General features: G+C 42.0%; 1 protein-coding gene, 1 long non-coding RNA gene and 9 other non-coding genes across 13 annotated transcripts in view; 1 reads left to right on the top strand and 10 right to left on the bottom strand.

Annotated features, from left to right (window-relative positions):
• Positions 1-15,153, top strand: part of DARS2 (aspartyl-tRNA synthetase 2, mitochondrial) — a 39,800-nt gene extending 24,647 nt beyond the window's left edge. The window contains exons 13-17 of the mRNA XM_063133902.1: positions 7,539-7,691; positions 8,309-8,527; positions 8,988-9,098; positions 10,705-10,780; positions 11,806-15,153. Of these exons, the coding sequence (XP_062989972.1) occupies positions 7,539-7,691; positions 8,309-8,527; positions 8,988-9,098; positions 10,705-10,780; positions 11,806-11,999 (753 nt within the window). The 3' untranslated portion in view covers positions 12,000-15,153. The remainder of the gene's footprint in view (positions 1-7,538; positions 7,692-8,308; positions 8,528-8,987; positions 9,099-10,704; positions 10,781-11,805) is intronic.
• LOC134403651 (uncharacterized) lies at positions 15,144-25,498 on the bottom strand. 3 transcript variants are annotated; one of them, XR_010025827.1, is made up of 12 exons: positions 25,465-25,498; positions 23,067-23,099; positions 22,788-22,829; positions 22,071-22,107; positions 20,428-20,493; positions 19,645-19,711; positions 18,985-19,012; positions 18,479-18,525; positions 17,889-17,936; positions 17,240-17,284; positions 15,449-15,484; positions 15,144-15,250 (listed from the first exon to the last, which is right to left on the bottom strand). It is a non-coding gene; the product is annotated as an uncharacterized LOC134403651 (long non-coding RNA). The 3 variants fall into 3 exon arrangements; XR_010025826.1 differs by having other exon boundaries at positions 19,645-19,774; XR_010025828.1 differs by having other exon boundaries at positions 15,144-15,338; positions 19,645-19,774.
• Positions 15,326-15,403, bottom strand: LOC134413483 (small nucleolar RNA SNORD81). The gene has a single exon (XR_010026491.1). It is a non-coding gene; the product is annotated as a small nucleolar RNA SNORD81 (small nucleolar RNA).
• On the bottom strand, positions 16,654-16,729 carry LOC134413501 (small nucleolar RNA snR60/Z15/Z230/Z193/J17). The gene has a single exon (XR_010026508.1). It is a non-coding gene; the product is annotated as a small nucleolar RNA snR60/Z15/Z230/Z193/J17 (small nucleolar RNA).
• On the bottom strand, positions 17,361-17,439 carry LOC134413485 (small nucleolar RNA SNORD79). Its single transcript, XR_010026493.1, has one exon. It is a non-coding gene; the product is annotated as a small nucleolar RNA SNORD79 (small nucleolar RNA).
• LOC134413516 (small nucleolar RNA SNORD75) lies at positions 18,076-18,137 on the bottom strand. The gene has a single exon (XR_010026522.1). It is a non-coding gene; the product is annotated as a small nucleolar RNA SNORD75 (small nucleolar RNA).
• LOC134413497 (small nucleolar RNA SNORD47) lies at positions 18,844-18,918 on the bottom strand. Its single transcript, XR_010026504.1, has one exon. It is a non-coding gene; the product is annotated as a small nucleolar RNA SNORD47 (small nucleolar RNA).
• LOC134413514 (small nucleolar RNA SNORD78) lies at positions 19,104-19,166 on the bottom strand. Its single transcript, XR_010026520.1, has one exon. It is a non-coding gene; the product is annotated as a small nucleolar RNA SNORD78 (small nucleolar RNA).
• Positions 19,847-19,913, bottom strand: LOC134413499 (small nucleolar RNA SNORD44). The gene has a single exon (XR_010026506.1). It is a non-coding gene; the product is annotated as a small nucleolar RNA SNORD44 (small nucleolar RNA).
• LOC134413500 (small nucleolar RNA snR60/Z15/Z230/Z193/J17) lies at positions 22,513-22,593 on the bottom strand. Its single transcript, XR_010026507.1, has one exon. It is a non-coding gene; the product is annotated as a small nucleolar RNA snR60/Z15/Z230/Z193/J17 (small nucleolar RNA).
• On the bottom strand, positions 23,874-23,952 carry LOC134413498 (small nucleolar RNA SNORD74). The gene has a single exon (XR_010026505.1). It is a non-coding gene; the product is annotated as a small nucleolar RNA SNORD74 (small nucleolar RNA).
• Positions 25,499-25,833: the final 335 nt, after the last annotated feature.

Here is a 25,833-nt window from a genome sequence, read left to right on the forward strand (position 1 = left end):
GCCACCGCCACCATTTTGCCTCCCTGCACATGGACTTCCAGAAGTGTCCATCTGGCTGCTGTTGGAGATGGAATGCTTGATTAGGTGGATTTTAATCTGATCCAGTAAGGAAGTTCTTAATGTCCCCCATTTTGGGGTGCATTCAGTTAGTTAATTTATAATGCCCGCTTGCATTGGCTGCCTATACGTTTCCAAGACTAATTCAAGGTGCTGGTTTTAACTTATAAAGCCTTGGACTTCCGGCTGCCGGTGCTATGAGTTGCAGCTTGTGCTCTGCAAGCTCTGCAAGAATGCTAAACTTTTAACTTCAAAATCCTTATCTACCAAGCTTTGCAAACACCGAACACCAAACAGTAAGATTGTTTGAGTATGCTTATTTTATTTTATTAACTTATTTTCTCTCGGGTTAAAAGCTCAAAAGAGCATATTCTCGAGAATGAATCAGCTTTAATTACACAACAAACTTCAGCTGAAGTAAACCGATCTGTAACTGTTCCAACAAAGAATTTAGAAGACAAACTAACAAACCAACAACCTCCTTGAAGCTTTAGCTTATCAGCGGTCTCTTTTAATAGTTTATCAGTGTGTCTGTACTGTCGACTCATTTTGGCAAGTCCTGGTGGAACTGTTTGGAAAACAAATGCGAGCAGCAATTCTGGAAGCATGAAAGAGCTAGTTTGAAACAATTTATGCTGCCGCTACAAGCTTGCCTTGACAATTCTGATTAAGTTTTAAGTGATATTTTAAATATAACAGTTTTATTACGGTGACCTTTTATTATAAGTTTTTATTTTTTGTGCCATGGTTTTCACCAGAGAACGCTACAAACAGTTGGGCCTGGAGCCTGTGACCGAGGATGTCAGGTCCTTTGTTAAGGCGCACAAGCAATTTAAAATTACTGATTTTTTCTGCCCTTCTGCGGAGGAATTAGAAGAGTCAGAATGTAAATCAAACCCAGCTGCTGGAGGCGCTGTAGGGGCTGAAGGGGTTTTAGACTGGTCCATGGATCTGAAATGCCCGCTGATGTTTATGGAACTAGGAACTCAGATGGGTGGCAGGGACAGTCTAGCTGCAGAATTGACATCTGCAGGGGCCGCCCATTACAGTCCAAGATTTTCACCTCATCATCCAGAAAGCACTGGCCCGAGCCCTAAAAGTATCAACATTTTGACCCCACCACGTAACTCTATAAACAGGAATGGCTCTGCATCAGTAGAGCAATCTGCTTTTCACAGGCCGAATGCCACTATTACAACAGATGAATGTTATTCTGAAAAGCAGCTGTTTATCTACCAGCAAGACCTGCTTAGAAGACTTTTCTCCTACTGGTCAGAAGACTTATCCCTGATAAAGACATTCTTAACTGAGTGTAAGGAACTTCTGTCCACTTTAGTGAACTTTGTGCTGGTTAATTTAAAAGGAGGGGGAATACCCTCTCATAATGTGAGCTACACGCGGGCGTCAGGCAATAAGTCTAAGTTAAACGATGACGGCATAATCAAATCTTCTCGAGTGTCCTATAACAGGAAGGATGGAAAAATTCTGTGCAGGAGAGATAAGGATAAAAAGAACAAAATTACACTGCTGAGAAACAAGACACACAGATTCAAAGTTGCCAAAGCTACAGATAAATGCAAAAAGGAATCAAAAGTCAAGGAAGCCTCAGCAAACATCGAGAGCCCAAACAAAACGGAATATAATTCTCTAGTTGAGCTCTTAGAGGCATTGACCATGATCATGAAGGCGAATCATTTGAATCATTTGAATCTCAATCACCCAGCGAGCATAGCCTATCCTGCAAGGGCAGAAGGAAAAATGGAACCAACTACAGGCAAAACTGAAGGTGTACAATCTAATAACAAACGATCCGTCTTCCCTCAATTCCCTCAGCCTTCAACTACCACAGTTCATGACAAGGGACCCACCTCATTTTTGACGCCTCCCTCGAAAGAACACGGGGTGACTCCGTTTATGGCAAATAACTCTTGGCAGCTACAACTTATAAAGCAAAACCTGGTCTTCTCCAATTACCCTAAGCCCAAGGGTCAGCTGACTCAGCTGGAACGCACAAATCATTTTGTGCAGCTCATATACGATCTCTTAGAGATCAAGATCGACTCTGATTCTATTCAGAAGGTTGAATACCTTTTTTATAACTACACCAATGTCCGAGCTGTAGTAACCTTCGATTCCTGTGTCACTGCTGCAAAAATCTTAAGTGCCAGAGAAGCGTTACTTAATAAGAATATAATTGTAAACAGACATTTTGTCAACACAATCCCGGCCTCCTATGTATGAGACCCGAGAGGAGGTACTAATCTTGTTAACGCACGTAGCGCAGAACCACCTGTTGGAGACCTAATTGATCTCAGCACGTCCTCAGATCCTCCTGTTAATTTCCTCCCCCAGTTTTCTAAGGACACTCTAAATCACGGAACACTCCACACATTTACAACCGTTGAGAATCCACCAATATTCAACACCAATGCCCTTCTTGGTGAGGAGAGATCACTGATTGAGAGCTTTGGAGCCCTTCCGGCGATGGAACAGAATGCGATCATGTCCAGACTATCAGCTCTGACAACTTTATTATCGAACAGCCTTCAACAGGGCCATGAGCACACTCAACCCAACAACTGTCATTCCACCACCGATCCCTCAAAAGAGAAGCAAAATATCTGGGCCAAGATGGGGTGCACAATCTGTGCAGAAAATTCCTTAGACAACCATCAGAGGAACCTCAAGGGGACCTTAGTTCTAAATCCTGAGATCATAGTTAAACCTCCAACAAAGACTGGTCAGCTGTCCGCTCCTTCTAACCCTGAAGGGTGCGGGTTTCCGTCCACCACATCTGGGAACACTTTTACAGAAGCAGGACCTTCTCCCTCAAAGCAGAAATGCTCTAGCCACAACACCCTGGACTGGATTGCCATGCAGTCTCTGGACCCTAAAGAGATTGGTTCGCCAAAGACCAAAAATTCTGCTAGGCAAATTGCCTCATCCTCCAACAGCCACGCTTTTACATCCAATTGTTGTGTTCTGGGAGATCAGAAGGAAGGGCTGGACACAATTTTTGAACTAGATTGACTATGCTTAGGGCACGTCAACAGCCCACTCAAAATCCTGTCCTGGAACATTGCTGGCTGGAAATCCAAAAGTAGAGACCCAGATTTCCTAACATACCTTAACAACTTTGACATTGTCTTGTTTCAGGAGACTTGGTGCGATGACCATATCTACGTAAACGGTTTTGTGTCCTATTGCCTCCCCGCACTGCCAAACAAGGGCAAGGGCAGAGCCAGAGAGGGTTTAAGTATCCTGGTGTCTTCTTCCCTTGACACCAGGATAAGAGAACTCCCTAAATACTCCTCATCCATCCAGGCTCTGGTCTTGGAATTGGGAGATGTTGGGCTGACTTTGCTAATATTTAATGTTTACTTTTCTCCGACAGCATGTAAAGAGACTGTACAGGCCAGATGGCTTCAAGCCGAAGGCTTTTTCTTAGAGCAGTCAGCTAAATTCCCTTCAGCCTATTCCATAATTGCAGGTGATTTTAATGCAAGAACTGGGACTCATCTCCTGGACACTTCCAGGAGCGGTAGTCTTTACACGCTGGGCAACAACAAACTCAGAGCTGGCCAGCGTAACTCCAAAGACTCCTTTGTCAATTCTGCTGGAGTCTGTTTGCTTCAGTTTGTCTCCAGAAACAACTTATGTATCCTGAATGGTTCCAGTGCTGATGACGTCAGGGGTGAATTTACCTACGTTTCTTCTAGGGGAGCAAGCACAGTGGACTACATTTTAGTACACCCACAGCTTAAATCATGGGGATGTAATCTAAAAGTAGCAGTTCGTTCTGACAGTGATCACCTCCCACTGGAGCTTTCTCTTGACAACTTAGGCTCCTCAAAACTGTCCATTCATCCCTATCCTTCCCCTGGTTCTCTAAAAGTAAATTCTAACAGGATTAAATGGTCTCATAAAACCGGTATGGTTTTTAATAGGCTAATCAAATCTCCCTGTCTTTTGGATGCTATTGATTTAATTTCCATAACCGCCCCTCCTAAACAGGGCATTCTAGCTTTTGAAAAGGTCATACAGGTTTTGAGTTCCTCCCTTCAAAATTCTGTCACCACAGTGACACGCCCAAGAACCAGTAGAAATAATTGGTTCGACCGGGAGTGTATTAATCTCGGAGTTGTATTCAAGCAGCTTACTCTGCTTATCGCATGAGTAATGATGGCCAACTCCCACACTCGTATTTTGTGCTTAGGAGAGAGTATAAGAAATTGTTACACCGCAAAAAGACTGAAGCAACCCAAGAGGCATGGCAAATGTTGTTGGCTGCTTCTGTAACCCGTAGCTGTAAAACCTTTTGGCAGCTTGTATCGGGCGCCCTAAGTAACAGAGGTGATAGTCCAGAATGTTACATTCCAGCTAGTATCTGGGAAAACCACTTTCGTACTGTTTTTAGTGACAGCAGTGATACATTACCCCACCCCTATCTATCTTCCGCTGCCCCGGAATGGCCCCCAGTTGACTCTGCCACTGTGGAAGACTTAATCCATCAGCTTAAGCCTGGTAAGGCTCCCGGCCCTGATGGTATACCATCGGAGCTGATTCAAAGTAACATCAGCTGGTGGGCCCCCTTGTTGGCCTCTTTATTCTCTTTAATTAACCAATCAGGCATTATTCCTGCTGTTTGGCTGAAAGCTTTTATAATTCCAATATATAAAAAAGGCCGCAAAGATGATCCATCTAATTATCGCCCTATTAGTTTGTTATCGATAGTGGGGAAGATCTATGCCAGTTATTTAGGCCTCAAACTAAAGGCATGGGCCATTGAGCATGACATACTGGGTGTTGAGCAGATCGGTTTTAAACCCGGCTGCTCAACCCTTGACCACTGTCTGGTCTTGACTCACCTGGCCCACAAATATTCTGCCCCTAAAGGCGGCAAACTTTTTGCAGCCTTCATTGATTTAAAATCGGCTTTTGATTCTATATCACGCCTGCGTCTGTGGAACAAATTGGAACAGCTTTCTATGGATAAGAGACTCCTGTTTTTGATTCAATCTCTTTACTATAACACCACTGCTCAGGTTCGGTGCAGCCCATCAGGTCACTACACAAAAGAGATTGCTGCTTCATGTGGGGTTAGACAAGGCTGTGTGCTCGCACCTCTATTATTTAATCTGTATTTGTCAGACCTCCCCCACGCATTGGAGCCCTTCCCGTCCCACCCACCTAAGATACTGAACACTAAAGTTTCTCTGCTTCTGTATGCAGACGATGCAGTTCTGATCTCTCAGACTAGGGTGGGCCTCAAGAGATTGCTATGCGGCTTTGTAAACTATTGCTCAGAAAACTTGCTTTGTATTAATTATACTAAATCTAAGGTTTTGGTGTTTTCCAAACGCAAGGTTAGATTTTCTTGGACCATGGAGAATTCCACGATTGAGCAAGTGGGCTCCTATAAATACTTGGGTATATGGTTCCATGAAACCATCTCTTGGAAAGAACAGGGAAAACTCTCTAAGACTAAAGCTGAACGACACCTAGGTGCAATTACTCGCTTCTTTTTTACAAGGGGCGGGCAATTCATTCCGGCAGCTGTCCAGGTTTTCAAAGCCAAAATCATCCCTCAGATTTTATATGGGGCTCCAATTTAGTTCCCATGCTTTAAATCCTCCCTTGAGGGTATTCAGTCTTCTTTTCTTAGAATGTTATTTGGTGTTCCCAAGTGTGTTTCTGGAGCTGCTCTTAAACTAGAAGTCGGTCTGAATTCTGTTAATTGCCTGGCCTGGATTCATGTTATCCATTTTTGGCTTCGCTGTAACATGGCACCTCCATCTAATTCTCTAGTATCTAAGATTCTGTTAGACCATTTTGAATCCCCTTGGGCAAAGGCCATGACTAGTAAAATCAAGTCAGTAGGCCTATCCCCCCAAAAGCTACTATCAAGGGATTTAGCTAGTGCCAAATCAGTAGTGAAACAGAGACTGCTTGATATAGATATGCAAGTCCTTCAGAGTGCTGCACGGGGCCCATGCTCCCCCCTGTCCCTAGGACTACCAGCCTCCTTTTGTAAAGATGGGATGCCTTATCTACGCTGGTTGTCTATTCCTAAATACAGGAGAGCATTCTCATTAGCCAGACTTAATGTTCTTCCCTCCAAACTTTTGGAGGGCAGATTTAATAAAATTCCAGTGCTCAACAGATGCTGCCCCTGCAACAATAGTGAAGTGGAAACTGTATCTCATGTTTTACTGTTTTGCAGATTTTATCTAGGGGCTAGAAATGATCTTCTAAACCCTATTTTACAATTTTATCCTGGTCACCCAACTGAATTCTTAACGTCTCTTTTACTTTGTAATATAGACAAATCAACCACTGAGCAAGTGGCCAAGTTTGTGAACCTGGCCATTTCTTTTATATCTTCTATGATCGCCTGACTTTTAATAGTTAATAGTTAATGGTATGTTCAGTTTGCTGTATGTAAAATTTTTATCTGCTGGAATGGTCTATTGACCGCAATAAACTGTTGTTGGGCTTATAAAGCCTTGCACAGCTTGGGACCACAATACCTGATGGAACGCCTCTCCCGACATGAACCTACCTGTACATTGCGCTCAACATCTGAGTGCCTACTCCAAGGGAAGCTCGGAGGATGGCAACAAGGGAGAGGGACTTTTCAGTGGTGGCCCCCCCAATTATGGAATGATCTCCCCGATGAGGCTCGCCTGGCGCCAACATTGTTATCTTTTCGGCGCCAGGTCAAGACCTTTCTCTTCTCCCAGGCATTTAACAGCATTTAACAACATATGCTAAGTTTGTTTGTTTTTTGATGGACCCCAGAACTGTTGTTTTTTAAAATGGATACTGTATACTGTTTTTATATTTTTTGATGGTTTTTAATTTTTGTATACTTTTAATGTCCACTGTTTTTTTTTAACTTTTGTAAAGCGCCCAGATAGCTTCGGCTATGGAGTGGTATATTTATTTAATAAATAAATAAATGAGAATAAAAAAGTCAAACTTATTAAATCATCCACATCATGCCACCAACCACAGGACAATAAGAACAGGCAGTGGACGTGCATCGGGGAGGACTCTGCCAAAGCTTCTATGGCAGGGTGGGGGGCTCTGTGTAACAGGGTTACAGAGTTCTTGTCACTTGGCTTGTGCGAAAGTTAACAGCAGAAGGGGGGTTGGTGGGGGGGGGGAATGGGATTTGAGGCTGAGTTGAGGAGTCAGATTGAGCCAGCCAAGGCCTACCCCTTCTGTACCATCTCTGCTGTTTGGGAAATCCTAAAGTGCTTGAAAACTATGTTTCTCCTGCCAGTATTTCCCATTCCTGCTTCTCATGTTGTAATGGTAAATGTCAGTAATGTATTCAGGAATGCAGCTGGCTTTTTTGCAGAACTTGATTACAAAAAAAACCACCCAGATTTTATATAGTCAAGAAACTCTGATCAGTTGTGTTCATTGCTAGATGTGGTTTAAGCGCCTGACTTTTCTATCTCTCTGCTGAACAGAAACTGTTGCACTTGATTTTGAGGTCTGACGGCAGTGTGAAGTCTCGACTTGGTAAGTTCCTGAATGAGGAGCAAATCTTGGAGCTTGTCAGAGCAGTTCAGGCCAACGTGGATGATGTGGTGTTCCTGGCAGCTGGAGAGCATGAGAAAGTGGTAAGGCGGGCATTGCCCCATGAGTCTTCTTTGTCTTACCAGTTACCATAGAGTTCTCTCTATTGTCATACAGAGGAGGGCCAGGATCTCTTCTCGATCCTCCCAGAGTGCAGGACACGGAATAACTCAAGTTAAAGGAAGCCAGATTCCAGCTGGACATCAGGAAAAACTTCCTGACTGTTAGAGCAGTATGACAATGGAATCAGTTACCTAGGGAGGTTGTGGGCTCTCCCACACTCGAGGCCTTCAAGAGGCAGCTGGACAAGCATCTGTCAGGGATGCTTTAGGGTGGATCCCTGCATTGAGCAGGGGTTGGACTCGATGGCCTTGTAGGCCCCTTCCAACTCTGCTATTCTATGATTCTCTAGCTGGAGATCAGGACTCTTCTCTCTGAAGAAGTTGGTGTTTAGATATCATGTTTGTATTTAATAAATGTGCTTTAGTTAAGCCAATCTACTGTATTACCATTCTGTATTGTTCAAAAAGCACTAAGGACTGCCACCCTTTCATGAACAGTTAAGTAAATAATATAACTTGAAAGTAGAACTGTAGAATAGAATAGAGCCCTCTTACGCTTTCTCCTGGCATCACCGCCTCTCTACCTCCTTTGTTTTCAGTGCTCTGCATTGGGAAAGGTGCGCTTGGAGAGCGCTGCCCTTCTGGAAGCACGAGGCCTGCCACTTCGTAATCCTTCTGCTTTTCACTTTCTGTGGGTGGTGGATTTCCCACTTTTCCTCCCCAAAGAAGAAAACCCCGGGGAACTGGAATCTGCTCACCATCCCTTCACTGCCCCCAGGTCCTCCGATGAGCACCTCCTCTACACAGACCCTGCAAAGGTGACTTTGTGTCTTTATTTTCTAGCAGGTTTTTGTGTGTATGCAGAGACATCAGGCAGGTTTAGAAGAGGAAAAGCCAAGCAGCCCTTCGTGAACTGCTTGGCTTAGGCAAGCCTAGGCTGCCCTTGGGCAGGGTTCCTACTCAGTCAGGATCTCCTTTGGAGAGAAAAACGGAGCATCATTTAAAAACCCTACTTTTGCTGCAACAGTTTTCAAGAACCAGGGCTAAACCAGGTTTATATTTGCTGTGAGTATAATTCAGCCAAAATTAAATACTTTTTTTAAAAATAAAAAAAGTTCATGTATTCGACATAAGCTTTTCCTTCAAGGAAAGTATGACCCCAATGCACAGGTAGATCCACAACTTCCTGGATCCCTTTGCCTCCCACTATAAGCACCTGTACCCTTGTAATCTGTGTGAAAAACAAGTATTTTCTTATTCTCTTTCTCTTCTCTCCAGGTCCATGGTCAGCACTATGATCTAGTGCTGAATGGTAGTGAGATTGGAGGTGGCTCAATTCGAATTCACAATGCAAGGCAGCAACGTTTCATTCTTGAGACAGTGCTGAAGGTAATGACAAAGCACTTCTGCATGCTATGGCCAATTTGGTAGGCTGCACTCTTAGTTATGGCATTATATTTACTCCAGCAGATGAGAGAATAAGGTTTAATTTATGCAGGATGGAGATAACAGGTAATATTATGTAAATGTTACTTACGAACATATACACACAGTCATGTTTAAAATGGCTTGGCATGTGCTGCTCTACTCACACGTAGAGCCCAGTGCTCTACAACATTTTTATGAATGATTTGGACGAGGAGGTGCAGGGAACGCTGATCAAATTTGCAGATGACACAAAATTGGGTGGGATAGCTAATACCCTGGAAGACAGAAACAAACTTCAAAGTGATCTTGATAGGCTGGAGCGCTGGGCTGAAAACAACAGAATGAAATTTAATAGGGATAAATGCCAAGTTCTACACCTAGGAAACAGAAACCAAATGCACAGTTACAAGATGGGGGATACTTGGCTCAGCAATACTACAAACGAGAAGGATCTTGGAATTGTAGATTACAAGCTGAATATGAGCCAACTGCGATGTGGCTGCAAGAAAGGCAAATGCTATTTTGGGCTGCATTAATAGAAGTATAGCTTCCAAATCGTGTGAGGTACTGGTTCCTCCCTATTCAGCCCTGGTTAGGCCTCATCTAGAGTATTGCGTTCAGTTCTTGGCACCACACTTCAAGAAGGACGCAGACAAGCTGGAGCGTGTTCAGAGGAGGGCAACCAGGACGATCAGGGGTCTGGAAACAAAGCCCTATGAAGAGAGACTGAAAGAACTGGGCATGTTTAGCCTTGGGAAGAGAAGATTGAGGGGAGACATGATAGCACTCTTCAAATACTTAAAAGGTTGTCACACAGAGGAGGGCCAGGATCTCTTCTCGATCCTCCCAGAGTGCAGGACTCGGAATAACGGGCTCAAGTTACAGGAAACCAGATTCCAGCTGGACATCAGGAAAAACTTCCTGACTGTTAGAGCAGTACGACAATAGAATCAGTTACCTAGGGAGGTTGTGGGCTCTCCCACACTAGAGGCCTTCAAGAGGCAGCTGGACAAGCATCTGTCAGGGATGCTTTAGGGTGGATTCCTGCATTGAGCAGGGGGTTGGACTTGATGGCCTTGTAGGCCCCTTCCAACTCTACTATTCTATGATTCTATGAATTAGCATGTTATTGGCCCAGGTAGGTAGGTACACTATTGATGTGTTAACATTATACCCAAATGGGCCAGCACATGTGTAAACTGCATTTAAAACTGACCTGGTAGGCATCCTAAGTTCCCTTCTCTGCCACCAACAGGTCAGCACATATTATTTTCATCTTGTAGATCTCGAGGTTATGGACAGGATATCTGGAGCAGCAGGGGCTACTACCCTCAACTTTTGCCCTTCTTGGGTAAAAGCTGGACTGATGCCATGGCTAAGTGAGGAGGTTAATGCCTCCTTGTATGTGGTGGAGGGTAGGGTCCTTTCTCGCTTAAAAGGGGCAGTAATAAAAAAAACAGGCACTTGACTGTAAATGAACCAGGATTTGAACCCAGTTTTACCAAGTCCAGCACGTTATCTTCTAGGCTGTGCTGTGCTACTTATTAACATTACACTTTTGTTGTAGGAGGACACCGAACTGCTTTTTCATCTTCTTGAAGCTCTGGACAGTGGAGCACCCCCTCATGGAGGAATCGCATTAGGTCAGTGTCACAAAGAACTAGAAGTTGCAGTGCTAAAAAAAATTGAAAGTTTTAACCTTTGTTTCCACCCAGTCAACAGGGCCTTTAATGTTCCTTCCTGCACTTCCTCTTGAATGGCCAATCAGGATTGGCCTTTTGTTTACTCTTGCCAGTAGCCTCTGATGCACTTTGTCAATTTGCTAATGTTTGTCAAAGTGGTCTTCTAACAAAACTAGCCGTAAATGGAGCAAGGCCATCTAGTTCAGCCCCCTGGCGCAGCAAAGCCAGTAATTGTAATTTATGACTTTCAAAAGTGCCTAATATGTGCTTGGCTCTAGACCCTGATTGCAAGCAAAAATCACCTGCTGAGTTTCTCCAAAGGAAATGTTGACTGCAGGTCCACGCCATGTGCTATCTTTGCGGGGAGCCAACTCCGATGCCCAAGAAATGAGGTGGAAATCTCACAAATTTTTCATAGTGGGGTGTCACCACTTTTATGGACTGTTGTGGAGGAACATTGAACACAAGTTCCCTAATATTTCTCCAGTTTTGTGTAAAGATGCCCAGTCAGTTCTTTGCTCCCACAACACTTCCAGTATTTTAAAGCTCAGTCTTTGCGGCTGGAGACAGAGCAGCAACTGGGCACCATCCAGCGGGGCACAACTGCTAACATAAATCAACTACTCTAGCATAATACCAATAGCGTTTGCTGGTGGACTGATTTCCCTGGGAAATCGGTGCACCAGCTAATGCTATTGGTATTATGCTAGAGTAGTTGATTTATGTTAGCAGTTGTGCCCCGTTGGATGGTGCCCTTGGGTCCTAAGTTAGTTTTTGTTAACTTAAGGTCATGTATCTGCTGACAGTCATACTTTCCAAAAGTGAATACTATTCCTATAGCCAGTATTATGCAAATGGGTACAGTGATTTACCTGCACAATGTTTTACTGATGTTCCTGTGTGTACTGTGTTACAACTAACTTTAGACACTTTTTTCTGTAGCGGGTTGGATTATACCATTAATAATTAGTATCTTTGTCTTCTAGGACTTGACAGACTGATCTGTCTCCTTGTTGGAGCTCCAAGTATTCGAGATGTCATTGCCTTCCCTAAATCCTTCAAAGGAAGAGACCTGATGAGCAACGCTCCCAATTACGTGGCCCCAGAAGAGCTTGAGCCCTACCATGTCCAGGTCACGTGGCCTTTGACGCAAGCCAAGGCCAGCACAGATTACAGCTAACTGGTTTTGTTACAGGCTGCACTCCATTTTTGTACTGCATTTCTGGAGTCTGCTATATCCAGCAGTGAACCCGCCACTGGATTTCTGTAACTGGGGGATAGGGAATGATTTATCTGTAATTATTATCACGTGACAGACTTCAAGGGCCTTTTTACATTGCAGTGTTCTGCTGGGCCTCTCCCCTTCTGAGGGAGGAAGAAGTGTTTTGCCTTGTAAATACAAGATGGATATTTGACCACGAGATTAGTCAGCTGAAGAAACAAAGATATTGTAGATAGCTGGAACCCATTAGAATAGGGTTTAAGTTTCATTAGATGGGTGATCAGTACATTTTGATCTGTCAATATACCTTGCCGATGTTCCTGAAATGTGAAAATGCTAGTGAATGGAAAAGATAAAAAGTAGCATCCTGTACTACCAATATTGCAATAACTAAAGCAGACACTACTTGGCACCCCCAGATACCTCCAATGGCACCCAAGGAGAATCCATTTACGCTGGCCATTTGTTAATTTCCATGAAGCAGGTAAATAATTTAAGAGTGTGTGCAACTGCGAATATTAAAACCCGTTCCAGTACAAAATTCATTTTGTAATAGTCTCCTTCCCAAAAGAAGCAATTGCTGAACAGTGCCAAAATACATTTAAAAGAAGCATTAGCTGTATTGCACCACAAGCAATTAGCCCATCTCTTCTTAAAGACACATTGCAATGTTCAATAGGCACAGAAGTTTTTGCTGAATAAGCTGCAGCCGAAGATGCAACAGGCAGACGCCGAAACAGCAATGCACTGACTAGGCATTTTGTGATGGTGCTTACAGCACAAGTCTCGATTTCCCAAATGTGCTCATGAGTCCAAAAGGATTGGGGACCCCTACTTCATTTCTCAATCAGCTCCAGGTGTCTTATGCAAGTTACAAATGGAAATTAGAGCAGGATTTTGTGGCATTTTGGTTGGTACTAATACAGGTATTAATAGATTATCTTGGTTCATAGAGCAGACTATGACCTTCAGTTGTAGAAGAGTTTGAGCTAGATCTCACACATTGCTTTTCTAATAAGAGTCAGTGTGTGTGAAAATACCTTGATCATAAAAAATGCAACTTTCAGGGCCAACCTGTGTATATATTCCATTCACGTAACAGGTTTGCACAGGTCTAGTTGTCATCTGCTACCTAAAATTTGTTAATACGGGAAGGTGCCTTTGATTAAATAGTTTTAGATATAACTTCTTTAATTAACGGTTAGAAGTTTCACAGAAGAGCCTTCAGCTTATTTGCTTCTATGAGATGAGAAAGCCATAAAGAAACATGGAATGTATTTAGGCTGGTGTAGGTAAGACCCACCCTGCTAGTGCATAGAATCTGAATGTTTCCAAGTGGTCCAAAGTCAATTTTCACACAGAGGAAGGGGAATTGTTGGTTTGCTGCTGAAGTTCAGATAGCTGCATTTTAAAAAATGGCACTACTGAAGCGCTAAGTGTTGCCCATCCCTATCCAGCAGAATGAATTTAATATGCGGCCAGAATTTTTTTTTTTTGTCCTAGTACAAGGAGACTGTACAGTGGTTTCTTCTCCACACCCCAAGGTGGAATCCGAGAGGATTACTGTTGATGTTTCCCTAGATGTATTTACAACTATTCACCCGCATAGCATTTGATATTTAAAGCGAACTGAAACAAATTCCAAAAATGTCTTGTTTGAGCTCCTGGGCCAGGCAATGTATTTTTTTGTTTGATGGGGAAAGAGATTAAATCCTGCAGCCAAACGTTTTATCTGGGTATCTTTATCCAAGTGGAGCCCGGACTGGTAGTACCACTGGAAGGGGGGCTAAACATGAGAAGCTGCGAGTGTATAGATCCTCGACAGCAATTGTGTTAATATTCTGAATGTGGGTATTGTATACAATCTAAAGCTTTCCTGAGCACTATTTTAACTTTTGTAATATCACCACCTCAATCTTCCAGGCATTACATCTTCAGCTATTTAGAAATGTTGAGGGTTATCCCTGCATCATTAGGTAGCAGCCAACTGACCAGAGTAAATAAATTCATCATTGGTAGGCAGGTGTTGCAGGCATCTAATTAGACCTAATGCATTCTGGGGGAGAGGCAATGTTTCCACTTGAGATAAAACAGCAGACCTCAGGGCGACATCCGATGTGATGGGAAATGTGGAGAACTCAAAACTTTGGACCACTTTTAATTGCTGCCATCAAAATAAAACCTAAGATTGATACCGCTACAGCAGGCCACCTTTCAAAATGAACAAAAAGTAAAGGGAAATGCTTACATGAGAATACAATGTCACTTCAAGTTGAGATTGCTTAAAATTTCTTAAATATGCTTTATTACTATCCCCAGCTAAATAAATTTAGTAGCTTTTCCTTCAGACCAGATTCCCTAAACACCAAATTTCTCACAAGCAAGAACAAATGCTTTTTCTGCTGCTTTCAGATTCTAGGATGAAAGGAAACATTAATTTCCCCAAAAACTTGAAAATAAACCTAATCCTCACCACACACATGGCTTCAAAATTTCCAGAAAGGTTTACTTCTTTGGCAAGCTGTTAATTCAAGATTTCTTAGGGAAGTAACTTCACTGCTACCTTCCCTCCCTCATCTTTCCTCTTGGCATCCGTCAATACTACTCATCAGGCATGCAATGCAGCCTTTGCTCTCAAAAGCTGCCACTTTTCCTTATGCAATATTGCAGGTGTTTTCTTATCATTTCTGCTTTAACTGCTCGGTCAAAGCCTCTGCCACATAAATGGGACTTACACACTAAAAGGTGTAGCTATACTTCATGTTATTCAACCACCCAAACAGATTTTTCAATAAATTGGCTGTGACTGGACTGTAATACTTCAGTCCTTTTTTAAATTTCACTTTAAAACTGTTAAGTCCCAGCATACTGTAGGTTAAAGCTTAGTCCCAGCAACTAAGCCTTTGGAGAAGCACTTTGACCTTTTAAAATGGGAGAGGCCACCGCACAAGAGTCAGAAAACCATGAATCTGGTTGGGGGAAAGGGGTCCTGGATGGTCTGACTGGCCCCCAAGGAGGGACTGGATTGGGACTCCTGGGGCTGAGGTCCCCCCCTACCCTTGCTTTATATTGCAAAGAGAACCAATAAAGAAATGGACACAATTTAAAGAACCACTTTATTATGTAGATATCACAGAAGTTACATTCCTCTTTTCCTCTTCCAGTATTTGAAATTAACCATCTCTTCTGGAGACTGTAGCTTCTTAAGTCTGGGATGGGGTAAAAAAAGAAGAAAAGTGTCAACCACTGCACTCCTCTCACAAGTACTGCACATGTTGGAAGGTGAATAGATCAGACCTTGGATAGTCCATCACAAAATCAGAGAGAGAGTTCAAGGCAAGGTTATCATCATTTTTCTATCCCCACAAAAACAAATTTTGTATTTGAAATACAAGAATGGTACCTACCCTTCAAAGTCAACAGTCAGTTCAAGCTTTAGTGACCTAGGAGTTGAGAATGATATTAGTATACAAGTGGATAGGGAGCAGAGAAAGAGATGCAGGTGTTATAACACAATATGGATTGAATCATTATTTATTTAGAATATTTATATACCGCTCCCCATTGAAAAATTTTGGAGCAGCGTACAAGATAAAATGAAAATAAAAACAGAATAAAACAGTTAAAGGGGCTAACTCAATATTTTTCACAAAACTGACTTCCAGACAGAGCTTTTACCAAAAAAATTCTTGCCTGCACTGAGAGTTGCATTTAGAACACAATTCGTCCCAGAATTTGTCCAAACCTATTCTACCACACATCAATTACAGCTAAGTGGAGGTCAAACCACTGAAAATGTACAGGACAAGTATACTTTTTCAGAGAGCCAAGTGGCAAAATTTAAATCTCATTTTTTTTCAATAGCTGTTAACTATCATTTATCAGTGAGGGAGGAAGCAGCAGCCAGGTACCTCTCCACCGTGCCTGGGTCCAGCTCCAGCTGAGAGCCCCCTCCCTCCTGCTGTCAACTGTCTCTGCAGAGGCCACCAGTGAGGGAGGAAGCAGCAGCCAGGCACCTCTCCATCAGGCCTGGGTCCAGCTCCAGCTGTGACCCCTCCCTCCTGCTGTCAACTGTCTCTGCAGAGGCCACCAGTGAGGGAGGAAGCAGCAGCCAGGCACCTCTCCATCAGGCCTGGGTCCAGCTCCAGCTGAGAGACCCCTCCCTCCTGCTGTCAACTGTCTCTGCAGAGGCCACCAGTGAGGGAGGAAGCAGCAGCCAGGCACCTCTCCACCGTGCCTGGGTCCAGCTCCAGCTGAGAGACCCCTCCCTCCTGCTGTCAACTGTAACTGCTGAACTTTCCAACTAAGACTGTAGTGCCTGAATTTGCTTTCCTTTTCCCCCTCCTCCCTCCCAATTCTCTTTCCTTTTGTGTCATGTCTTTTAGATTGTAAGCCTGTGGGCAGGGACTGTCAAGAAATACTTTTGTAAGCCGCCATGAGAGCCTTTTTTGGCTGAATGGCGGCATAAAAATCCTTAAATAAATAAATAAATAAATTTAAAACGGGTTTAACATCAATACAACTCCAGCAGCCTCAGATTTGTCTTAAGCTGTAAGAGTCACCACAGAACATGTGAATATAAGCCATTTAGTAGCCTTAAGAGCTGTGTTGCCAGATACATCAGATAGGAGCGAAAGACAGTTCATCACTGTTCCATCTGCTGAACTATGTGATCATCATTGTATCTGTTTTGATTCTTATACTCCTTTAAGCTCTTGCTTCTAGAGAGAAAATGAATAATGGACTGGCAGCTTTTGAGAGAAATAGGCACTATCCAAAGGTGGGTTTATCTCTTAATACTAACTAGTGCAACACCTAAACCAGGGTGGGCAACTTCGGAGGTCTGGGGGCCATTTTCACACACCCTGGACATACATATCCTACAACCAATCCACAGGGTGCCTGGGGGGAAAACACACCACTGATTATCACAGCAAACCAGTAAGCATGCCTAAAGCAGCAAAGTCTTCATTGTTTTCAAGAATAGCTATGGAAGCCTAGAAGGGCCAAATCTCACTTGAAAAAAAGTATTGAGTTGCTTAGTGGTTTGCTGCCAAAAATGGTTGCAAACTGGTAATATTTTTTCCGCCACTGCAAATTTTGGCAGTGGTTGCAGAGGGATTGCCCACACCTGACTTACATACTAAGTACATTGACTTTTTTAAAAAAAAAATCAAACCAAAGCATGTAATACTTACCGAAGACAGCCAGAAGAACAATTCCAGGACATTTGCCAACTTAATCTGTAATAAAGTAACTTAATCTTACAAATAGGAGCTTGCACAACAATTTGAATATTAGAAGGCAGTACTATTTCCGTACTGTTTCAGTGTAAACATCTCTTCATTACCTTTCAGAGAGATTCCCATTGTTTCAAACTATTTCATCATTAACAGTACATGAAATAAGTTATCTTTTTAAAACATTTAGTTTTATTTCTAATGGCACTTTTAAACTGCCCAATAACCCAAGTTCTCTATATTTAAAAACAAAATATAAAAAGTAAAACGAATTTAAACATTTTATGTGAGTTAACATTTTTGACAAGTCTTGGCCAACGCTGAAAAAAGAAATTTAAAAGCTAGAAGCTGTGCAGCTCCATAGAAAGAACTAATGATACAGCAACCATCACTTGAACAAGAATCTCAGCAGATTGGGCAATACTAAAGGATTTTTCTATGCTTTCGTATGACTGGGTTTTATCAATAGTTCAAGATACATTTGTGGGAGTGGCACATACTTTTATATTATTGGAATGGGGTAGCCTCAGAGGAGCAGGAGCCTACTGACAGTGGTACATTAGTGGCTTGCCTGACTTTTGAGATCTATTGCCTCTTTTGAGCTTACCAATATGCTGTGAAATTCATGCCAGTCCTGTCCATTCATTTCCAGTCTCTAAAAAAAAATTTAAGCATCATTGTTATTGGATACTGAAAGAGATCTAAAGGAAAAGTTCTCATCTTGAGCTATTTACAAGTCCCCTGCACAAATTGCTGGTGACATTTATCAGCTACATACACCCTTTCACCCCAAAAGCCTCAGTGTAAAGGTTTTCAGAAACCTGTTCTGTCCACTACTCTTAAAACATCATTGGCTTTTTCCTTGCTTTTTTCTGGTGGTGCGTTTTATTTTATAAGGAGTGGAATATGTAAAATATGTGAAATGTCAAAGCATTGGTCTATTTAACCCAGTACTGTTTACTTCATGCTGTCTTCTTTAAACTGGAGACACCAGGAATGGAACCTGGACCTTCTGCATACGGTGTTTTCTGTTTATTTAAATACTGATACACCACTTTCTGGACCAAGTCCAAGCAAAATAGTTCTGATTCACAGCCCTCCAAGGTAGAACACAAATTTCTAGAAACACCTAACTTCAGTCTAGAGGATAATTTTAACCTTCTGGCTAATTAAAAGATTACATCGTAACTTACTAACCTCTTTCAATAGACGAATTAATACTGGAGAGTCATCTTCTATCAGTACTTTTTAAAAAAGAAAAAAGTTGTTATAAAATTTCAACAGAAGCTCTTGTTAAGAGATGAGCAAGGCTTGGCTCATAAATACTTAAGTACCAATTATTTTTATAATTCTTACTTCAACCATGTATAGGCAACATATTTACTGCAAGGAACCAATGAAAAGACAGAACTAAATGCTGGTGTAGATGGATCACTAACACAAGAGCTTAATATTGGGGAGCTTCTTGTACTTAACATATTCCCATAAATGCAAGTGGTGAGCTTGGAAATTGATCCCTACTGTCTCACAGTACCTAAATTTTAGTAACCATAGGACAATGTAACCTCAGAAAATGGAACGGAATGGTGTTGATATCATGAACACTCATCTGGCAGAATCTAATTTCATCATTGGTTACAAGTGCATTCTAAACAGCCTTGAGTAAGGAATTCCTATGGGGACAAATAAAAATAGGTTCTTACCTTAAGTTAGTAATTCCACAGTCAGCACCTACATAAGATGTAAAGAGTTAGTTTCCAGTTCATATGCAAAGCTTAAGATGGTAGGAATGCAATGCTACAAAAAGCGCAACTTTGCAGGGTTTTTCAGTACAAGAATTAATCCACATGCTGATTTCAGATCAGACATTTACTCATCATTTTGAACCCTGCTAGTTTTATTCTAAGATTCCTTAGCGAAGTAATCCTAATAGGGATAGTAGTACGTTCTGTAGAATAATTCCATGAACTGGATCCCTAGTAGGACTAGGCCTCAAAATCAGCGTACAAGTCTTTCTAAGCCATGGTGTCTAGGCATAAACAGCTACAAGTTCCATAGACTTTAGTAACCGAAGAGTTAACCAAAAATTACAGCCATGATGTCTAGGCATAAATATAGTTACAAGCTCCATAGACTTTAGTAACCGAGGAGTTAACCAAAAATTGAAGATATGTCGCAACACAACCAGACAGTTGTTATATTTCTATATTGCATCTCCCTTCAGGTGCTGCCATTTAAGGTCCTACCACTGAAGCAGACACTTTTGGACTATAGAGATGTAGTCAACTGCCTGAAATAGTTTTAAGACCATCCTAGCTAGAAGATATTCCATGTAACTGCTGGCAAGCCACCCACTTATTCACCTTATTGCTTGATCCAATGTCACTGATGGTACTTCTGTGCTCCGTGAATTTCACTCATGCAGATGTCCTGCAACGATTTACCATTATCAGGAGTATAACTCCTAAGAGCTCTTCATAGTTGCCCTAAGGCCTGAAAAGGACATTTTAAAACAACCCTCAGAAAGCTAGATGTAAGACAAGGAAAATGCAAGCAGATGCCTAAAGTCAGGTAGAGCTAATTACCAACCTTCATTATTTAAGTCAGTTTTATTGGCTTTTCATCACATAGGCTGCTTGCATTAAGTGACTAAGTAAAAGGCATAGACTAAAGAACCTTATTGTACATTATCAAATCACCTTCAAAAGGAACCAGCCAGTGATGCATGTTCAAAACAGAGCCAGAAGATACTGTTCAAGGTTTTCCTTTGAAGGTTCAGGCAACTCTTAGGGAAGTGTGCATTGTTGATGTGCTCTTATTAATTGCTGTGTTGGAAAATGCTGGGACCCATAATTTGAAGGGTTTGACAAAGGTGCAATTGGTCATCACTTAACTGAAGTAGAGGTACCTAACCTAGCATCCTCTAGATTTTTGGACAACTACCAACAGCCTCAGCCAGCATGGCCAATTGTCAGGACAAGAGCTTTATCCAGAACATCTAGTGGGCACAGATTTACCTATCCCTAAATTAAAATCATCCAAAAATCTTCTGGAAAAGCTCCATAGCTTAAGAAACATTTCTCACATTGTTCAGTATTAAAACTAGGTGGGCATCGTGATGTCACCCTCATGTTACCGAAACCCACCTTTTCTTTTTGCTTCAGCATTAAGCGATCCAATTGCTTATATTTCAACCTAGCCATCATGAAGGCCTGTAGAGAGACAACTGCTTTTTAGACATGCATTCAGCTTCAGTTTATTTTAAAAGCTACAATGATCTACTGTATCAGTGTAGATTCAAATATCTTCATTTGGATCAGAGACCTGATTCAGCATCATGTACAGCAGATTAACTTGTTCCCATTAACACTATGCCACCAAACCAATGATTTAAGCATCAACTGCTACAGTAACACAGCTGGAGCAATTCTATTCAAGTATTTGCACTGGCAAATTTACTTTGTTTTTGAGCAACAGAACTGTAGAAGAATAAAAGAAAGACAAACAACCCAACAAGACCAAACACTATTTGGAGCACAAGTATTCAGGACCATTCTTCTCAAGACTATGGCCCAAGATTTCAAATAACACCTTATAATAGTAATATTTCTTACCCACCTCTCCCTTTGGATTGAGGCAGTGAACATTAGTACAACAAATCAACACATCTTAAAAATTCTTGGTTTCACATTTATCCGGGTAGGCCTGCCGGAAAAGGCTAGTCTTTAAAGCTATCTTAAGTTCAGAGAGAGTTAAGTTTACAAATCTTCTCTGGCAGGCCATTCCAGAGTCTGGGGTTGACAGAAGAAAAGGTCCTCTGGGTAAGAGTTGTCAGCCTAGTTTTGGCTGACTAAGTTCTCCCCAGAGGACTTGAGTGTGTGGGGCGGACTGTATGGGAGAAGGTGATCCCGCAGCTAATCTGGACCCAAACTATGTAGGGCTTTAAAGGTAATGACCAACACTTTGTACTTTGCCCAGAAACTAATTGGCAGCCAGTGGAGTGATTTTAACATTAGGGTAATATGCTCACCCCAGATTTATTTATTTATTTCATTTTTATACCGCCCAATAGCCGAAGCTAGTGACCAACCTAGATGTACTGGTGACCAACCTAGCTGTCAGATTTTAAACTAATTGAAGTTTCCAAACTAGGTACAATGGTAACCCTATATACAGCACATTGCAGAAGCCTTGAGGTTACCAGCACATGCACTACTGTCTTTAGGTCTTCCAACTCTACAGAAAAACACAGCTGGCACAACAGCCGAAGCTGATAGTAGGCACTCCTGGCCGTCGCATCTATCTGGGCTGTCATTTGCAGCCCCAGATCCAGAAGCACCCCTAAGCTGCGAACGCAATCTTTCAGGGGGAGTGCAGCCCCATCCAGAACTGGTTGACACACCTCAAACGCAGGTCAGAGCCCCGGACAGCAAGGCTGGTAGAGAAGTTAAACGGATTCCAAACTAAAGGCAAAGCTTAATAACCACTGACAGACTAACAGTGCTAAAGCAGCCAAAGTGCTTGGTTACCTGGGAATTTGAAATATGCCGTTTCCTACCAGTATAGCATAAGTTGGGCATGCGAACATGCTCCAAGACTAGATCATTACAGCAAAGTACAACTAAGTGCACTTGTTAGTAATGCAACATAGAATGGAAATACAACGAAGAGAACTTGGAATAGCCTAAGAATGCTGTGGTCACATGGCCATTGCTCATAATAAGTGATGCCTTGTCAATGTTACAAGCCCTCTTTGTCATCATCACATATTCAGCTATCTGCAACATACCTGTTTGGTTATCCAAGGTCAATCCATGCTAGAGAACCTGTAGACAGAGGCAAACAGAAGTTTATGACACAGCAGCTAGCCCATATTGTGCTACACACTAATCTTGCTGCAAGCGCAAGCAGACAATCTATATTAAGTTTTAATTCAGTTATAAAAAGTTTATGACCTGAATAATGGGGGGAGGGGATGCCATCAAATTGATTCAAACTAAATTTAGACTGAACCTGGAAATATATTTTCATTTGTAATGACATTAACTTAACATTCGAGAGTTAAGATGCTGCTACTCATCACTGGAAATCTGGAAAATGCTAAATGCTAGGGAATAGACTAAGTTTTGTTCTCATTTGTTCGAAGTTAAAAGGCACAACGTAAAGCGAAAGTATCTATGTCAATAACTGGCAATCATTGACCTGATGGAAGACAAACTCAAATCCCAACAAGTATGCATCAGATAGGAGCGAAAGACATCAGAATTCATCAAAGATTATCTGCTGAACTATGTTGTCATCATTTGCATTTTTGTTGGCAATGGATTAAGAAACCCTATGTTTCATTTGATGCTAACTACTGAATTACGTACCATCCCCTTTAATCATGCAAATACAACAGCAAGTAAAAATCTGATTCAGTGATGTAGTCTAAACAGATCAATCCCAAAATTCTAAAGTTTATGCCCAGACAAACAGACCATTCAACCTTTTGTAGAATTCTTACCGATATATCTTCCTCCCATAACTACTGTTCCATTTGTGAAACCTGTAAGAAAAACAGCAAATGGTCAAAAGCAATCTGAAGATGCAATATACATTTTAAGAGCATTTACTGTGCCTCAGGCTTGAAACAAAGGTGGTTAAGCATTCTCATCATTCTCCTGGTCAAGAGTAGCAAATAAATGTCATCATTGTGGCACAATGTAAGCTCTCATTTAAACTTTAGTAGTATTTTGAAACAGCGGAAACCATTTCTCTACATATATAAAAAGAAAAAAAATACCTTTACAGATACGATGAACTTGACCTTCTGAACCTAGAAAAAAAAAGTTAAGAGCTTTTTCAGACAGCTAGAACATTTTAAAATAAAATAGGACTCCATAACAAAATGTTGCAGTATTTTTGGCTGGTGACATAGATCAGCCTCAATTTTGACCTCCAATATTAACAGTGGGCTACATTGCAGACATGAGCTACTCTTCCAGCAGTCCCACAACCTGCAATAGGGTGTATCAGTGACTATAAAGCAGGGTTGCTGTTCAATTCTTTCAGTTTAATATGTAAATTGGGGACAAAAGCAATGTGCAACACTGCTTTCAGCTTCAGCCCAACCTGAAATAGGGGTACAATATCTCTGGACCACATTGGACAGCTGTTGTGAATCACTCAATGTCTGAATTTGACCTGGAGTATTCCGTATGAACTACACCTAAGCCAGAGCCCCTTTGAACCTGTAATGTGCCAACTATAAAATGCTTTCAAATTTGGACCGGCAGGACAAATTAATGTTTCACACCAAGGCCAGAGTAAAGACTAATCCTCCATGCTCAAGGATCCTACATTCAAACCAAAGGATAGGAAGAGGGGTAACATTCAAAACCAAGAGCAAATCCAAGTTCCTTCTTGAAATGCCAGTAGACTCAAGAGAAATAGTATTACTCCAGGCCTTCTATATTAGTTAGGACAAGAAAGCATTTTATATGTTATCTGTACTCCTGGTTTATGTTAACTAGCTCTAAGGCTCTTGTGGACTAAGGAGGAAATGCTCAAGGAAGTTGGAGATAAGCAATTATGAATACATCCAAGCCCCAGTCCTGCTCAGAGATGTTGGTATTCATCATTTTCTCAGATGTCCCTACCAACATCATTTATCATCATGTGCAGGTACAGAGATGGCAAGTTCATCTTAAATCAGGAAGCTACACGGAGAGATTCCCTACAGTGCCATGCAGCTTGAGATGGTGAGAGTTGCAGCCCGACACATCAGAGCATCAGGTAAGAGGCGGCTGTAGAACAGAGGGGAGATTCTGCAATCTAATTCAGTCTTTGGGGCAGCTCACATTTTGTTGGAGGCTTTCCTGAGGCAATTGCCCCACCCCACCCCACTCTGAACAGTCTAGATTAGTGGTCTTCAACTGTCCAGACCCACCTCGGACTCCCAATCTGCAACATGGGACCCACTTTCACAATTGCCCAACATTGCAGCAACAGATTTGCCGTGACCCACCTGGACTGATCTCACGACCCACTTTTGGGTTGCAACCCACCAGCTGAAGACCACTATAGATGTAATAGATACTTTCCTCATAAGTATGTATCTTTTACACAAATGGGAAACTGTTCTATACACGACTAACAAGCAGCAGCTACAGCACCCCACCCACATTGCATGCTATTTCCAAGTTCCTATAGTTGTTTCTATATTTCATGTTTTTATACTGTTTGTTTTATACTTCGAATTGTTTGTTTCTGTGAACCACCCAGGGAGCTTCGGCTATTGGGCAGTATAAAAATGCAATAAATAATACTCACAAAAGGAGCCAATTAAGACACACCTTGCCTATTTTGCCACCCCAGAAAAACTGACCACAGTAAGTGCTAGATTCTTAGTATTAAGCATCTTTTAGCTCAACTTCTAAAATTAAAAACTCTTTAAAAAAGAAATTCCATTATTAAGTTTGTAATTCTTGTCTGAACAAACTATACTTTTAAATTCAATATACCAACACTCACAATTTTGAGCAAATAAGTTATACATAATACTTTTTATGTTCCTAACATAACCTTAATGATTGCACATCTGCAGAGTGCTATAAATACATATTTAAATTTCCCTCCATTATTTTCCCGTGTTTTCCCTATTGTTCCAAAAAAAACACAACCACGGGTATTTTAAGTTTCTGCAAATATTTTTACTCTGTACAGCACCATGTACATTGATGGTGCTATATAAATAAATAATAATAATAATAATAATAATAATATTTCCCTTCCATTTTTGAGCTTTTAACATCTGGCCTACAGAACAGTTCCATTAAAGTCAAGACCCGCACACTACGTTGCAATGTAGATGCTAGTGAAGTTTTTGTTTTACTACCGCTGTGAGGAGCAGACAGACATGATAACCTACGCTTTTCATTGGTATTTTCCCGGGAGGCAGGCGCCTGCCCGTTATTCCCCTCGCTTAAGCCCACCCGCCATATTCCACGAGCGGCCCTTTGGGCGCCATCAAGGCCCGAACATCCCACGGAAAAGGAAGGCCGCGGGGGGGGGGAATGATAATCCATATCCATCCATCCTCCCCCAAAACTATACAGCATAAGCCATATATCTTAAAGACCGTACGCTCTCCATAAATACCCTCAAGAACTTTATTTTCCGGAAAGAACCCCACAACTCACCATGGCGACCCCAAACCTCCTTCGGGAAGCGCGGCTAGAAAAGGGAGAGCAAGGCGGAGCCGCTCGAGTTATATACGGACACGCGTGCCCTGGAATCACGTGACATATATTTGCATGTCCCCTCCCCTTTCCCCGCCCTAGGGAAAATGGTCCCCGCCCACAAGGTCCACACACACACTCTCCCGCACCACAAGTACACTGGCGGTCATAAGGCGCAGGTTCCACCCTCCGGTCCCTCCCTATGGTGGGCTCTTTCCTGTGGGTGTGGCTACCTGACGTGAAAACTGTTTCGCTACGGCGGGGGGGGGGCTAGTCAATCAAGGAACAGTGGGGAGGGGATGTTCTTCCGGGGCGTGACTCATCTGGGGT

The sequence above is a fragment of the Elgaria multicarinata genome, chromosome 1 (assembly GCF_023053635.1).
Source record: "Elgaria multicarinata webbii isolate HBS135686 ecotype San Diego chromosome 1, rElgMul1.1.pri, whole genome shotgun sequence".
NCBI lineage: Eukaryota > Metazoa > Chordata > Lepidosauria > Squamata > Anguidae > Elgaria > Elgaria multicarinata.